At 54.1% G+C, this 14,425-nt stretch overlaps 1 protein-coding gene across 7 annotated transcripts in view; it reads left to right on the top strand.

The window, feature by feature from the left end:
- Positions 1-386: 386 nt before the first annotated feature.
- The window catches only part of IKBKB (inhibitor of nuclear factor kappa B kinase subunit beta), a 51,998-nt gene continuing 37,959 nt past the window's right edge, over positions 387-14,425 (top strand). For all 7 annotated transcript variants that reach the window (XM_014592811.2, XM_014592807.2, XM_006141661.3 and 4 more), the window contains exons 1-3: positions 387-532; positions 11,417-11,511; positions 12,336-12,453. In XM_014592811.2, coding sequence (XP_014448297.1) covers positions 428-532; positions 11,417-11,511; positions 12,336-12,453 — 318 coding nt within the window. In that variant the 5' untranslated portion in view covers positions 387-427. The remainder of the gene's footprint in view (positions 533-11,416; positions 11,512-12,335; positions 12,454-14,425) is intronic.

The raw sequence follows: 14,425 nt of genomic DNA, 5'->3' as shown, positions 1-14,425 counted from the left end.
GGGGGGCTGGGGCGCCGCAGCGGGTGGGCCTGGGAAGCCGGGACACAGGGCCCCGGGGTAGGACCGAACTTCCTGGGGACTTTTTTTGGACACACGTGACTGCAGTGGCCGCGCGGCAGGTCCCCTCCCGCAGGTTAGGGGCTCCGGCCGAAGTCAGGCGGGGACCCCCTCCTAGGTCCTGGGGCGCGGGGCTCCCTATCTGGTGAGGGCTTTTCGCCCCACGTGCTTCCACGAGTGCTTCCACGACGGCCGGCGTGGAGGGCGAGACACCTGAAGTTCGCACCCCGAGAAGCACCCTGGTTTATTTACAAAACCACCCCACAGCCCAGGGCAGCGGGCTCCTGCCTCCCCAAAACTCCTGTTCAGGTTTGCTCAGCCCTAACTTGCGCCCCGCCCGGAATTGTTACAGAGTTAGCGCGGCCTCAGTATGAGCTGGCCACCTTCCCTGCCCACCCAGACCTGCGGGGCCTGGGAAATGAAAGAGCGACTGGGGACCGGGGGATTCGGCAACGTCATCCGGTGGCACAATCAGGTAGGGGCGGGCACGAGGGGCCGGGAGGGCGGGACGAGGGCGGGACCCGCGCCTTCCCCTGGCCTATGCCGGGCGGGCGTGTCAGGTGGATGGAGAAGCTCACCTGGGCTGGAGTCCTAGGAGAGCAAAGGGACCTCAGCACCGCTAAGTTGACTCGCCAGTAGTGGTCTCCAAAGTTCATTGACTGTGTCATCTAAATAAATAAGGAGCTAACGTTACACTCTCAGCCCCCGGTATTTACTTATTTGCACACACGGTCGTCAGAAAGTTCATGGAAAGTGGGTACTCTGAGAAAATGGTGCTTGAATTTAAAAAGTTTTTGCACCAAAGTAAACTCATACTTTAATTCTATTTTTTCTCATGAGTGTTCTGTAGTCTCCTCATATATTAAAGTGTACACCTACGTTTGCAGTAGAATACCACGTGCCAGTATGTTAGGTACAGATAGTACATGTTATAAAAAGTATATAATTAGGAAAACCTAAAGGACAAGGAGAGCAAATATTTAGAGATTAATTGGTTTAAAATATCTAAACCTATTTGTCAGTAACAATGTCTTTTTTTTGTTTGTTTAAAGAGGTTTTTGCTACAGAGCGCGAGCGCTCGCCGGACAGAGAGAGACAGAGAGACAGAAAGTGAGAAATCATCCCCCAGGGGGGGATGGCCACGCCGCAATCCCTTCTCCTCCATTCTCCTCTCGGGATCTTGGGCACGCACGCACACGTGTCTGTTGTGAGTTTTAAGCCACCGGGTCCGGGACGCGAACCACGGGCGACTACATGGGAGTCCAGCGACATAGCTAGTACGCTAACTGCTGGTCCCAGTGACAATGTCTTCTAAGTATTGTTTGTTAGTACTGCCTAGCATCAAACCCACAGAGAAACATGAAAATGACGAAAATGGGATAATGATGAAAATCCAAAGTCAAAATAATTGTATAGTTGTGAGTTATTTGGATCTGTTTCTTTTAGCATGTTTACTTCATATGTGTCTGACATGAGCTGCACACACCGCCAGGGTCAGTTCCTCCTGCTCCCACTCGCTGGGGTGTGGTATGTCTCGCAGTTCTCTGCAGGGATGGCTGGAAGTCACGCACCAGTTTATGAGTTATTTTATGAAAGCTGGGTATTGTAGTCACAATTCTGCCTAAGCTGGGCACATGTCACCTGGGGATGTTTCCAGGGGCCCCTCTGCCCCTCTGGTTTTTTCAGGGCACCCCACGTGCCAGACATGAGACGTAATCCTCTGTGAATGGTCTGGGGAGAGCGCCATGTAGCCAATGTTTGAAAAGCTTACTTTCCTTTTCTGTGTCTCTGGATTCCACCTTGGGTGACATCTGGGATACGCACATCCAGTTTGCAGACATTGCTTTTAGGGGACTGAAATGAGCTGAATAGCTAAACTTAACTTCTGACTCAAAATTCCAACCCACCTAAGTCCTTCCAGGAAGGCCCTGCTTCTAGTCGAGGGTTGTTGAGGCCCCTCTAGACTGAGGGAAAGCGAATTAGAACCACTTGCCAGGAACGGGCAGCGGCGACCAGAAAGAGTGGTCAAGGTGGCTGACCAGCTGTATCAGGGAGGTCAGGACTGTCGCCATCCTGTACCATTCCGTTGGAACACGTTCTAGGTCTGCCGTCAGCTCTCAGCGGAGGGAGGGCAGAGTGTGGTTCTGCAGGTGGCAGTGTCCTCACTCCCAGCTGGGAGACTGGGAGTTCTGTAACCCCTGTGGGGGGAGGTCTTGGACATCTAACTGCCTCGTATGTGCCCTGGTGGGAGGCTGCACCGGAGAAGGAGCCCTAGGTCATTCTCTGGCTGCACACGCCTGGCCTGAGCTGCTTCTAGACAGGCGAGTGCTTTGGGACTCAGCTTAAATGGGGATGTCCTGGCTTCCCTCGAGAGAGTCCCGTCTAGTGTGCTCTCTGGCTGTCATCTCTTGTGCAGAATGGCCTCTGTCTGCTCTCTGGGCGTGCACAGCTGCCAGCAGATGAAATTTATTTCTGGCGTTGTAGATATGGGCCTAAGAATGCATGTGCGTATGTATTAGTCTTCTAAAATTACTATGTCTTTTTTTTGGAGAGGTTTTTGCTATAGGACACGTGCACGCGCCAGAAAGACAGAGACCGACAGACAGATAGAAAGTGAGAAATCGCGCCCACCCCAGGGGGAGATGGCCACGTCGCAATCCCTTCTCCTCCATTCTCTTATTAGGATCTTGGGCATGCACGCACACACGCCCAGCATGAGTTTTAAGCATCCGGGTCCGGGACCCGAACCACAGACGACTACATGGGAGTCCAGCGACATAGCCATTACGCCAACTGCTGGTCCCTAAAATGACCATTACTCAGTCCTTTCCCCTTTTTAAAAACCTTAATTGTTCTTTGTTCATTTTCTTTATTGCTGACACAGCGGATTGCGTGCTCATGAGACTGAGCGGTTCGGGGAGACATGGGCACCCTCCGTGGAGTCTGGTCACACCACGACCCTCTCCTCCAGTCCTTTAGCCCTTTGGATCTGGGGCACTTAACCAAGTGCCTGGCTGTTTCAGGCCAACCGGGTTGGGACTCAGACATCGTTAATTAACCTTGTTAATTAACCAATTCTAACTGTATACTTTCAACTCTATAAGTGCAGCCGGGGTAGGGCTCACGGGCAAGGGGACCTAGACTGGGGTGAGGCCCGTCAGGAAGCCAGGGGTGGCTTTCCAGTGTCGCTTGACACTTCCACGGACTGGTGGAAGATGGCTGGGAGGGTAGAGAAGATAGGAGAGAGCCAGGCAGAGGGAGCGGTCTGTTCAGAGGCTCCTGTGGCCGGGCAGGGCAGGGGAGGGCAAGCACTTGGGGCTGAAAGGCACTCTTCCCCCCCTGGAAGAGAGGGCGGTGATTGGGGGGTGGGGGAGGCGCAGGCCCTTCAGGGGTTTCCTGACCCAGGGAGCTGTGGGAGGATGCTGAAAGGAGGCTTACTGATGCAGGGAAGGCTGGAGCGAGGGTTCTGGGAAAGCAGCTTCCAGAGAAGCCCCCTGCTGCGTGGTGCTTACGGTCTGCCATGGGGTAACCACTCCCACCACAACCAGCTCTTGCCAGATTCCTGGAGTTTGACCCTCAGCTCTCTGGCTGGTGCCAGGACTGCACTGCACGCCTGTGGAGTGGAAGAGCTTGACGAAGCTTCCGAGCAGTCCAGGGAGGGGCGGGCCTGGAGGCCATGGGAGAGGTGGGCAGATTCAGGAGGTATTTTAGGAGTAACGTGAGCAGGACTTAGTGGTAGACTAGAGTGGAGGAGGTGAGGGAGAAGGAGGAGAGTTCATAAACCCTCGGGGAGGACCTGCTGAGAAGCCAAGCTCTGCCCAGGAAGCTCCACCGTCCTCCTGTGTCATTGCTCAGTCTGGGAATCCCTAAGGCTGTCCTGGGTGCTTAGGGCAGGTCTGGAACCCCAGTTCCGGGTCAGAGATGAGCAGTGTGCCCTCTGCAGGCCCCTCCTCTGCACTCAGCAGAAAGGAGCAGGGGCAGAGCGCGGTGGCGGTGGTGACCTAGCTCCAGTCAGGTGTGACAATTCTCTGGGATTCTTGACATGATGACAAGGTGCTGGTTCTTGGTACTCTGTGCACTTTATCGCAAGAGGATGTTCTTAGTTCATTGTAAGTGAAAGTACACGGGAGTCTCAGCCCTGGGATCCTTAGTCAGAGAAGTGGCACCTGCTCGTCAGCCCGTCATCGTTGAGGACCTACTGTGTGCCAGAATGGGCGTGGCCCGTGTTTCACATTCTTTATCGCTACCCTCACGTAGCTCCATCTTATGGAAACAGAAGGGTGGCGAGTTTAAGTGAACTTACCCCAGGAGGTTAATCGAGTAGGTCAGGAAGCTGGCATTGGGGCCTACACCTGTTCGAATCCCAGCTGCGTGCTTGCTCCACTGTGGCGTCTGGCTTCTCCTTCGTGGGGGAACCAAGCTGAGGCCACCACCCTTTTGTGCTCCACAATCAATCAGACCCGTTCTAAAGCACTAAGGGAAAAACCCTCCTTTGGAGGACAACATACGAGAGTCGTCCTTATTAAATAAAGAACTCCAACACGAGTATTTCCCACCCCCAGTTTTCCTGGATTCTCTGATTCTCCTGTCAAGCGTGGCCCTTGACAGTCCTTAATTCTCCAGTCTGGGACCAGCAGATGGCCTAATGGTTATGTCGCTGGATCCCCACATGGCCGACTGTGGTTTAAGTCCCAGACATGGCAACTTGAAACTCACGCTGGGCACGAGTGCTTTCATGCCCAAAATCTCAAGAGGAAAATGGAGGAGACGTGACTGTGGCATAGCTATCTCCCCTGGGGAGATGTGTCTCTCTCTCTCTCACTGTCTCTCTTTGTTTAGGTAGTGCACACACCCTATAGCAAAAATCTCTTTAAAAAAACAAATCCTTCTGTCCAAAGATTAGGCAAATCTTATCAATCCAGTCTACCTAGCTGATATTTTCAACAAGACCTTTGTTAAATACAAAGAAGGAAAGGAGATAATGCCAGTGACCTCAGCCTGCCACACCTTTTGGGAGGAAAGGGGAAGCACATGGCTCACAGTCACACAGACCTAGGTTCAAAGCCTGGCTCTGTCACTTGCGGTTTTCTTGGCTCTGAGTCCCAATTTCCCACATGGATTATGGGAGTTCTAAGATCCAACTCTGAATCCCCACCATGACTGGGTAGGACATGGGTCTGCTGCCCTCTGGAAGCATCTGGAAACATTCCAGGGTACCTGGCAAACATATTCTCCGTGCACTTTGATGTGGAAGGCCGGGAGGTGCTGCCTCCAGCTCTGCGGGTACTGTGATGGCGGAGGAGGTGACGTATGTGCTGGCCGATTACGTAGGGCCAGCAGGTGACGTGGAGGTTAAGATGGCCGGCTCCCACATGGCTGCACAGTCGGAGTCCCAGACTCTGTGGCTTGAAAATCACATCAGGCATGTGCCCATGCACGTGTGTGCATGCACCTAAACTCCGAGAGGAAAATGGAGGAGGGGGGATTGCAGGCGGCATGGCCATCCCCTTCGGGAGGGTGATTTCTCATTCTCTTTCTCTTCTGCAAGTGCATGAGCCTGTAGCGGAAACAAACAAACAAAAAACAAGGCAAAGAGAAAGGACCTTTTCTGCCATGCAGTGTCGCAGGATTTGTGAGCTGGCAGAGTTCGTGATCAGGAAGAAGGAGAAGAGCGGACAGAGGAGGGAGTTGCAGAGCAGAGAAAGAAGGGGGGGGGGTATCCCAAATAGGGTCTTGGACCTGGGGCTCTCACCAAGGGTTTTTATCTAGCATTCCAAGCAATGGGCCAGGTCCCTGAAAAGGAAGTAGACTTCAGAAAATAGTTACACAGGGGACCAGCAGTTAGCTTAATGGCTATGCCACTGAACTCCCATGTAGCCAACTGCAGTTCAGGTCCCGGACCCAGTGGCTTAAACTCACGCCGGGCCTGTGAGTGTGCGTGCCCAAGATCCCGAGAAGAGAATGGAGGAGAAGGGATTGTGGCGTGGCCATCCCCCCTGGGGGGTGATTTCTCCCTTTCTGTCTCTATGTCTCTCTCTGTCTTTCTGTCTTTCTGGCGAGCGCACACGCCCTATAGCAAAAACCTCTCCAAAAAAAAAAGAAGATCGTTACATGGCAGTGTGGGTGAGTTGCGATCCCTTTCTCTGTGGGGTCACAGACCCATCCAGCGGCACTATTTGTTAGAGTGCAGTGAGCGAATAGTAACTGCTGCCCTCCGCTGAAGTTGTTCGGAGCCCCTGTGCTCCCACTCTTCACTGAAGCTACTGTGAGGCCATGCTGGGTCTTTACCGTAACTGTGTCCCAAGCCCAGCTCCTACCCCAGCAGTTCTAGCCTTTACTTGTCCCTTCACTGGAAATTCTTTCAGCTCATCTGTGTGTTTCAGAGTCTTAAAGACTCACCCTGGGACCAGCAGATGGTGTGGTGGTGATGTCGCTGGACTCCCATGTCGTCAACTGCGTTTGAGTCCTGAACCCAGTGACTTAAAACTTATGCTGAGTGTGTGTGCATGTGTGCCCAGAATCCCCAGAGAAGGGAATGCAGCGTGGCCATCCCCCTTGGGGGGTGATCTCTCATTTTCTCTCTGTCTCTCCAGCGAGCACAGGCACCCTGTAGCAAAAATCTCTTTAAAAAAGAATGACTCTTAGTCAAGTCACTTCACAAAGAACTTATTACGGCTGGGCCCCAGCTCCTTCAGAGATACAGAAAAAGACGCGCTTATGCTCTGGTTGAGGTGATGAAAGGAGTACTCAGGACTAGATGAAGTCACTCTCAGTGCAAGCACCAAACCGCGTGGAAACGATCTGGCGCCCCTTGTCCCGAGCGCCCCGTTTCAGCCGTGCTGGGCGTTTCATCCGCATTCTCTTGAGTGCTCCGAGGTGAGTGGAGGCTTCTTGGGGGAAATGGCGTTTATTTGGCATCCTGGAAGGAGCGTGGGTAGCCTGACACGAAAAGAGAAGACAGTTCAGGTGGTAGAGCAACACGTACTCGGGCCGGAGGCGGAAACGGGAGTGCGAGCCTGCAGTCTGGGCTCCCCGTGAATCACTGGGCGGGGCCCAGTTGTCTCCAACTCGGGGATGAGGACCTGGAGATAGGTAACGTGTTCACTGTCACTGTCACACCCTGACGAGGTGCGGGAGGAGGGCGTTACACCGTGACCTAGCGTGACCTGCCTGTCTTTGGAGCACGTGCTCCTGGCTCCTGGGTGTGAGGCGGGGGCCGCCATGCCCGCAGGTGTGTGCACTGCAGGGAGCAGGTGGACGAGGCCAGCACCCTCTTAGCTGGGCACTCCTGAACAGTTGAGTCTGGGGTGAAATGTCCCATCTGTACCGTCATGGTGGGCCCGGCTTCATATCTCCTTTGTGAAAGTAGTGGGAGGGTCTAAGAAGGGATGAGGGGGTTCTCATCACGGCCCCCTTAGGTCACAGTGACCTAGCTGAAGGTTGCCATGGTAACGAGGGACTGGGCTTTCAGGGCTAAGGGTCTGCATCCGGATCTGGCTCTGGCTCTGACTCCCCACAAGTGTCCTCAGAGTCACTAAAGGAGGCTGGCTCGGGTCAGCAGCCCACCCCTCTCGTGTTTTCACATGGACGGGTGTTCCAGCCCCCTTCTGCCCAGGAAGCTTTGGTGACTGTCGGGAGCCTGAGAGTGGATGCAGATGGGGAGTTTTCACGCGTAAAAGACAGAGAGCTGCACATTCTCAGGGCCTTCCTCATCACCTGTGCTCACATCAGTCCCAGCGAGGACTCCTTTCCCCGTTTCTCCAAACATAAACCCATTTTAAATTTTGTCCGCCTAAATGAGTCCACTTACTCGAAGCTGGACACTGAGGTGTTTAGGCCGGCTGGGTTTGCACAGACCGGAGCTAGGACTGCAGGGCTGCGGAGGCGGGTTTCCAGGTAAAATAAAGGCGGGCCTCTGCTGTCGCAGTCTCCCTGCTAGCGAAAAAAACTCCCCAGGGTTTCCAAACCTGGGAGTCTGCTTTGTACTCACTGAACTTTGCAGTTTGGAGTAGTTACGTATTTAGTAATGAGGCCACCCTGTGTGGGCTTCTGTTTCAAATGAAACATTACTCATGGAAAAACTGGAATATCAGAGGACCCTTCCTAGAGGCAGAGGAAGTCCGGGTGTCAGGAAAAGTCAGAGTGTGTCTGGATCCATATCACACACGCCCAGGCCCAGGCAGGGGGGTTTCCTCAGCTGAGCTGGCCACCGCGGGGTCAGGTCTGGTCTCCATGCCCAGTTATTCCCACACTTGGGCAGTGTTCCTTTCTCCCAGCTCATTCTTTTTAGTTTGACTTGGGACATTTAAGTTCAGAAGCACATCTTTAGTCTTCACTATCAGTCTTCAGGATCGAGGTCTATTCCTGAATTCCGAGTTGACCCAGGTGACAGGTGCAAGGTAGTGTCAGTTTGTCTTGGGCAAAAGGCTACCATTACCCAGTACGTAGCCAGATTTCCCAAGTCACTCGGTAATTAAGAGACTGAGTCACTTAGCAAATCTGCCTTTGGGCCTGAGTATCTGGCATGTTCTATGAAGGCAGCATACTATTTGCGGTAGGGAAAATAAAGCTCTTCTCCCGGGGTCAGACAGTAGTACAGCGATAAAATACAGCACTCTGTGAGGCCGCCCAACACAGCAGGGTTCCTGGTTCAAGTCTGGAGACCTCTCTGAGTGTGCCAGGCATGTGTTTGCCATCGATCCAGGCTGGCCAAAGGTTAGGGTGGATCGTAACATTCAGGACCCTGTTGGTGCTGTTCCTCTCTCTGTGTCTCTTTTTCTCTCTCCCTCTCTCACTCATGGAAGAAATACATCAATACACTCATTTGTAGTCACGTGTAAATACATGAATAAATTAAAAAATAAATAATAAAGATAGCCATGTCCTAATACCTGGCACCAGTGGCTATGTAAGGTGGCATGGCAAGAGAGAATTAAGGCACAGACTAAATTAAGCTTGCTTATCAGTTACCCTTAGGTGGAGGATGGTCTGGAGTCCTGGGGGTGGCCAGTGTAGTCACAGGGGTCCCTAAAGATGGAAGATGGAGGCAGGAGGGCCAAGGCCAGGAGACACATGCCTGGAAAGACTCCGCAGGTCATTTCCGTATTCAAGGCTGGGCTGAGAGGCCTCAGGCCAAAGGATGGGAGCAGCCCCTCGAAGCTAGAAAAGGGAAGGGGCAGGTTCTCCCCAGAAGGGGACACAGCTTTGCTGACGTCTGGATGGTAGCCCCGCGAGAGCCACGTCAGACCTCTGACGTGCAGGGCGGTAGGGAATTGTGAGCAATAACCTGTTACAGCAGCCATAGCACACTGATACCCCCTCCTGTGCACTTGAAGATGGGGACAGATCTTTAGTATCTTGGTTTAAAGTCTCAGAGTCATTCTGAGGTGACAGACCATAACTTACAGTGTCTCCCACCAAACCATGGCTGATTGCACGTCCCCAAGAATGTCAGGTGACGCGTGGGTGCTCTCAGCAGTGTCACCCCACACTGGCTGGCTCACCAGCACAGCCTGCTTGTAGAACTGTGTGTTCTGCAGCTCTGAGCTCCTCTGCAAATCCCACCTGCCTGGAAGCAAACGTCTAAACAGGGTCTCCGTCCGTTTGTGCTGCTGTAACAGAATACCTAGACAAGGGGGGTTTTTAGGCTTTTGCCATTGGGGTGTGTGCACTCATTGGAGAGAGACAGACAGTGGGAGGGGAAGTGAGAAATCAGCCCCAAGGAGGGTAGCCATGCCACATCCCTTCTCCCCCATTTTCCTCTCAAGATTTTGGGCACACACACTTGCACCCAATGTGATTTTCAAGTCACCGGGTCTGGGACTCAGACTGCAGTCAACCATGTGGCAGTCCATTGCCTTAACTACCACACTATCTGCTGGCCCCTGACAAGGTTGGTTGGTTGGTTGGTTGTTTATTTATTTGCCTTAGGGCATGTGTGCTCACCAGAGACAGAGAAAGAAACAGTCAGCGAGAGGGAAAGTGAGACATCACCCCCTGGGGAGGATAGACTCCCACAGTCCCTTCTCCATTTTCCTCCTGGGATCGTGGGCATGCGCACACACGTACCCAGCATGATTTCGAAGCTACTGGTTCCAGGACTCAACCTGCAGTCGGCCGTGTGGGAGTCCAATGATATAGCCTCTACACTATCTGCTGGTCTAACAGGGTTATTTTTAATGAACAGAAATTTATTTTCTCACAGATCTGGGGGCTAGGAAGTCCAAGATCAAGCCACTGGCATCTGGAAGGGGCCTTCTTGCTGTTATCACATGGCAGAAGACGGAAGAACAGACAGACGAAAGGGGGCAGCACCTGCCCTGTCGTAGGGGCATTAATCCCACCCCTGAGGCTCCTTCTCTTTTTTCCTTTGTTGGTGACAGCACACGCATGCACAGAGGAGCAGGGGGAGGAGAAAGGGAGGAGAGGAGACAGATAAGCACCTTCCGCAGGGACCAGTCTTGCCGCGACTTTCTCCAGTCCTCCAGCCTCTGGGTCTTGGGCACACGCCCCTGTGCCTGGCGCATTTCGGGCTGACCGGGCAGGGATTCAAACTCAGGTGGCATGATCCAGCTTTGATTGAGCAGTGCATTACTGCCATGCCACTGGCCAGCTCCTAACGATCTCTAAAGTGTCCTCTTAATGCTGTTATGATGGTGAGCCACATCACCATGAATTTCTTTGATAAGTTTCTTTCTTTTTCTATGAGAGAGAAATCAGAGACAGGTACCCTCAACAGGGTCTTCATGTCTTGGTCACCCCAGCTCTCAGCCGGCTTGAATCACGGGCCACACACCAACTGGGGTGCTTGGGAGGTCCTGGGACATGAACTCAGGACCTCTCCCATGTGGGTCCAGCTATGTTACTGCTTCACCACTGCCTGGTCCCCTTTGTTACTGAGTGCCTGCCAAGGGTCGGATGCTGTGAGGTGCTCTTCATGACAGCCCTGACAGGCGGGCGTCACTGTCCTCTGAGGAGGAGGGATTGCAGCGTGGTCATGCCCCACGCTGGGTGCTCTCCCCCTCTTCCCGTCCCCTCCTTTTCTCTCTCCCTCTTTCTCTTTGGCAATTGCATGCATACTCTGGCAATGAATGTAGGTCAAAGTGGCATTAACTCGAGCCCTCTGACACTGCTGAGGTGAGAGAGGATGACTTACGTGGCTGGGGTGCGAGGAGGCCGGCTCGACTGCGGCAGGCCTCCTGGGCTGTCTCGCAGGGGGACATGTGCGGGCGTCAGAGCTGCAGGTGGTGCTCACAGGCGATGCCCCGGACCTCGGGCAGCCACCCCCGCGCCACGGTCAGTGCGGGATCTGGCCATAGCTCTCTCTGCATGCTCGGCCATTCACTCTGTGCCTCTCCAGGAAACAGGTGAGCAGATCGCCATCAAGCAATGCCGGCAGGAACTCAGCCCGCGGAACCGGGATCGGTGGTGCCTGGAGATCCAGATCATGAGAAGGTGAGGGCCCTGGGACACAGAGCCGTGATGGGCCTCAGAGTGAGGCTGGAGGGAGCCCGCAGAACCTCAGGGTCTGAAGCGGCTTCTCCAACCTACTGTGTCTAGAAAAGAGAGCGGAAGTCTAGGTCCTCAGTCTGTGATCCCGCCAGGCTGCAGACGGTGCCTCCGCTAACGACTTCTAACGTCTGCACTGGGCCTGCATGAGGGCTTCGGGTCAGTTTCACTTGTTACAGTAAATAATTAAAAATAGCGTAGTAAATCTGCCTCTGTCAGCAAAAAGTTCTTCTGCCGTGTTTCCGTCCCGAGCTGGCACGTGCCTCTCCAGTGTAGATGTTTATTCCTCCAGAGTGGAGACAGGTGTGCTAGTTCGCTAGACAGACGTGTCCTCCCAGCTCATAGGACCTTCGGGCACACGTCAGAGTCAATGGGGGACACCGGCAGGGCCTGCCCTACCAGCCTCCTAACAAGAGGTGGCATTCGTTCGTGTGCCTACACATGCATGCCCTCTGCTAGGATAGCGTGGGGGGACGCACCTGTCCTTGCTGGGCCTTGAGAGGCAATTTCGCAGTGCCGTGAGGATTGGCACGGGTACTCAGGCACACCTGTGCACTCACGGTGCCCTTGTGTCCATGGTGAGGCCAGTGGAGCTGAGGAAGGTGGCTGTGCCTTCGAGCGAGGCCCCTGGTCCCGGCCCCTCCCTCTGTCGGATTAGTCCCCAGGGTCCCGGGTCTGTAAGGCAGAGCGCTTCAAGGAGACACGGAGAGAAGAGGGGTGGCTTCGAACTGCAGCTCGCGCTCTGCCCTCACAGTCTCTCTTCTTCCTAGGCTGGCACACCCCAACGTTGTGGCCGCCCGGGACGTCCCCGAGGGGATGCAGAACTTGGCGCCCAACGACCTGCCGCTGCTGGCCATGGAGTACTGCCAAGGAGGAGACCTCCGCAAGGTGAGGCTTCGGGCAGTGGGTGCACAGCCCCTGGGCGGGGCTGGACAGCAGGAAACGAGGGCCCCTCGCCACTGTCATCATCAGGAAACCCGAGGAGCCGTGGTGACGGCATGCGTTGCGGTTCCTTCTCAAACCCCCCTTGCACCTACCTTGGGAGAGGGGTGTGAATCGAGACTGAATCAGAAGCCCTGACGGGAAAGCCGGGGAAGGGCTTTCTGTACGTTCTGCACTGAGATTACTGAAATGACAAGGAAGCAGCCGTCACCAGCTCCGGACTCGGAAGGACTGGATGGGCTCCAAAACTAACTTTGCTCCCGGGCGTGTCAGGGCCGCACAGCCTGTCAGCGTCAGGTGGCCACTGTCCTTGTCAGGAGCACTTTTCTTGCGTGTGGGGTGGGGAGTAGGGACTAGGCCCGAGTGAACGGGCCCGGTCAGGGCAGTGCTGACTCACTGCTGGGCTTTATGTCCTCCTCCTTGGTAACTTCTCCAAGGTGAATGACAGCAGCCCTCCTAGTCTCAGGGCCAGGTTCACATGGCCACTCCCAGGTGCTCTCCGACATAGCACCCCACAGCCTGCCTTTGCGCATCCCCTTGGTTGATGTTCTACGATCCTGAGACTTTGGTAAACAGATCTGACCCCCACACTGAATGGATATCATGACTCAGAGAGGTTAGGTCGATTACCAGGTGTCACACAGCTACGGGGGCAGAGCTCGGGGCACACTATGAATCCCAATGCAGCCATTTCTCCATCCGTGAGTGTTAGGGAAAGTAAGAACTCTGGGCCAAAGAGCTGCTCTGCCGGTGCAGCTCCTCTGACTCTGCCCTCCGGAAGGCCCATGGCATGGTGCGGGCCATCCCAGGCATTTGCAGGGGGCCTTTAAGAAGCTCATGGAGGCCGAGCAGCTTGTGCAGCAGTAACTCAGCGCCCTGCAGTGCTGGAAGCCGCAGGGCTGAGTCCGAGTTCAGATCCTCAGACTAGACTAAGGACAAGCCGGGGTGCATGGGCGCCCAGGATCTGAGAGGCTGGAGGGCCAGCTGGGAAGGGGATTGCACTGTGATGGGCCCTGCCTGGCATGCTTCTCCCTCTTTGTCTCTCGTGGGTGTGCACACACACTATCATTAAAAATAATAATAATGAGATTCATGGAACATGAATATTAGGAAAAAAACAGACACGGATTTAAAAAAAATCTTTTTGTACCAAAATAAATTCATACTTTCATTCCATGTTTCTATGAACTTTTAGAGCTCGTTACCTGGCAGTTTCCCAGACTCACGTCATGTATTATCCTCATTAGTCTTCGGGGCCTTTCCACCTTATTTTTTAAAAGGAAACTTTCCATGAGGGTTGATGTGCCCGGGTGACTCTCGCGCCATGGGAGACGGGCACGTCCTGGGAGTGGCTCAGCGTCACACAGGATATGAACGCACTCGTTGGCACGGCCACGATGAGAAATGGGGAACTGGATGGCGCCCTGATTTTTCCCCTTTATTTTCCTAACCTTTGACAATCATCCGATTACTTACTGCGCTTGCGTGGAGATACAGCCACGCCGTTGTAGTGGAGTGGAAAGTTCTTGGAGGGCGGCGTGGGAAGAGGCAGGAGGTAGCCCGGCTGTGGAGGGCTCTCTAATCAGGGCAGCGGATTTTAGATTTGGTCTTGTAGGTGGCGGAGGGCCAACGAGTGAGCCAGGGAAGAAGATGAAAATGTCAACACGACTGACCAGGCGTGGCTGCTGAATAACCCAGGGGAGGCAGGAAGTGATTGCATCCCACAGGCCTCTGTGCGCCGCCCCCCAGTGGGTACCCGGGTGACCCAGCTGCCCAAGCCTGTGACCTGTCCTTCCCTTTGTTCTCCCAGTGAGGCTCCCTGTCTTTCTGAGCCTAGTGTGTTCAGATTTGCCTCCACTGCACGGACACGCTTGGCCAGCACATGAGGAAATGTAAAGCCAGGCTTGACTTAAGAAGT

The sequence above is a fragment of the Tupaia chinensis genome, unplaced genomic scaffold, assembly GCF_000334495.1.
Source record: "Tupaia chinensis unplaced genomic scaffold, TupChi_1.0 Scaffold000061_1, whole genome shotgun sequence".
In the NCBI taxonomy this organism is placed as follows: domain Eukaryota; kingdom Metazoa; phylum Chordata; class Mammalia; order Scandentia; family Tupaiidae; genus Tupaia; species Tupaia belangeri.
This window is presented reverse-complemented; position numbering and strand designations above follow the sequence as displayed.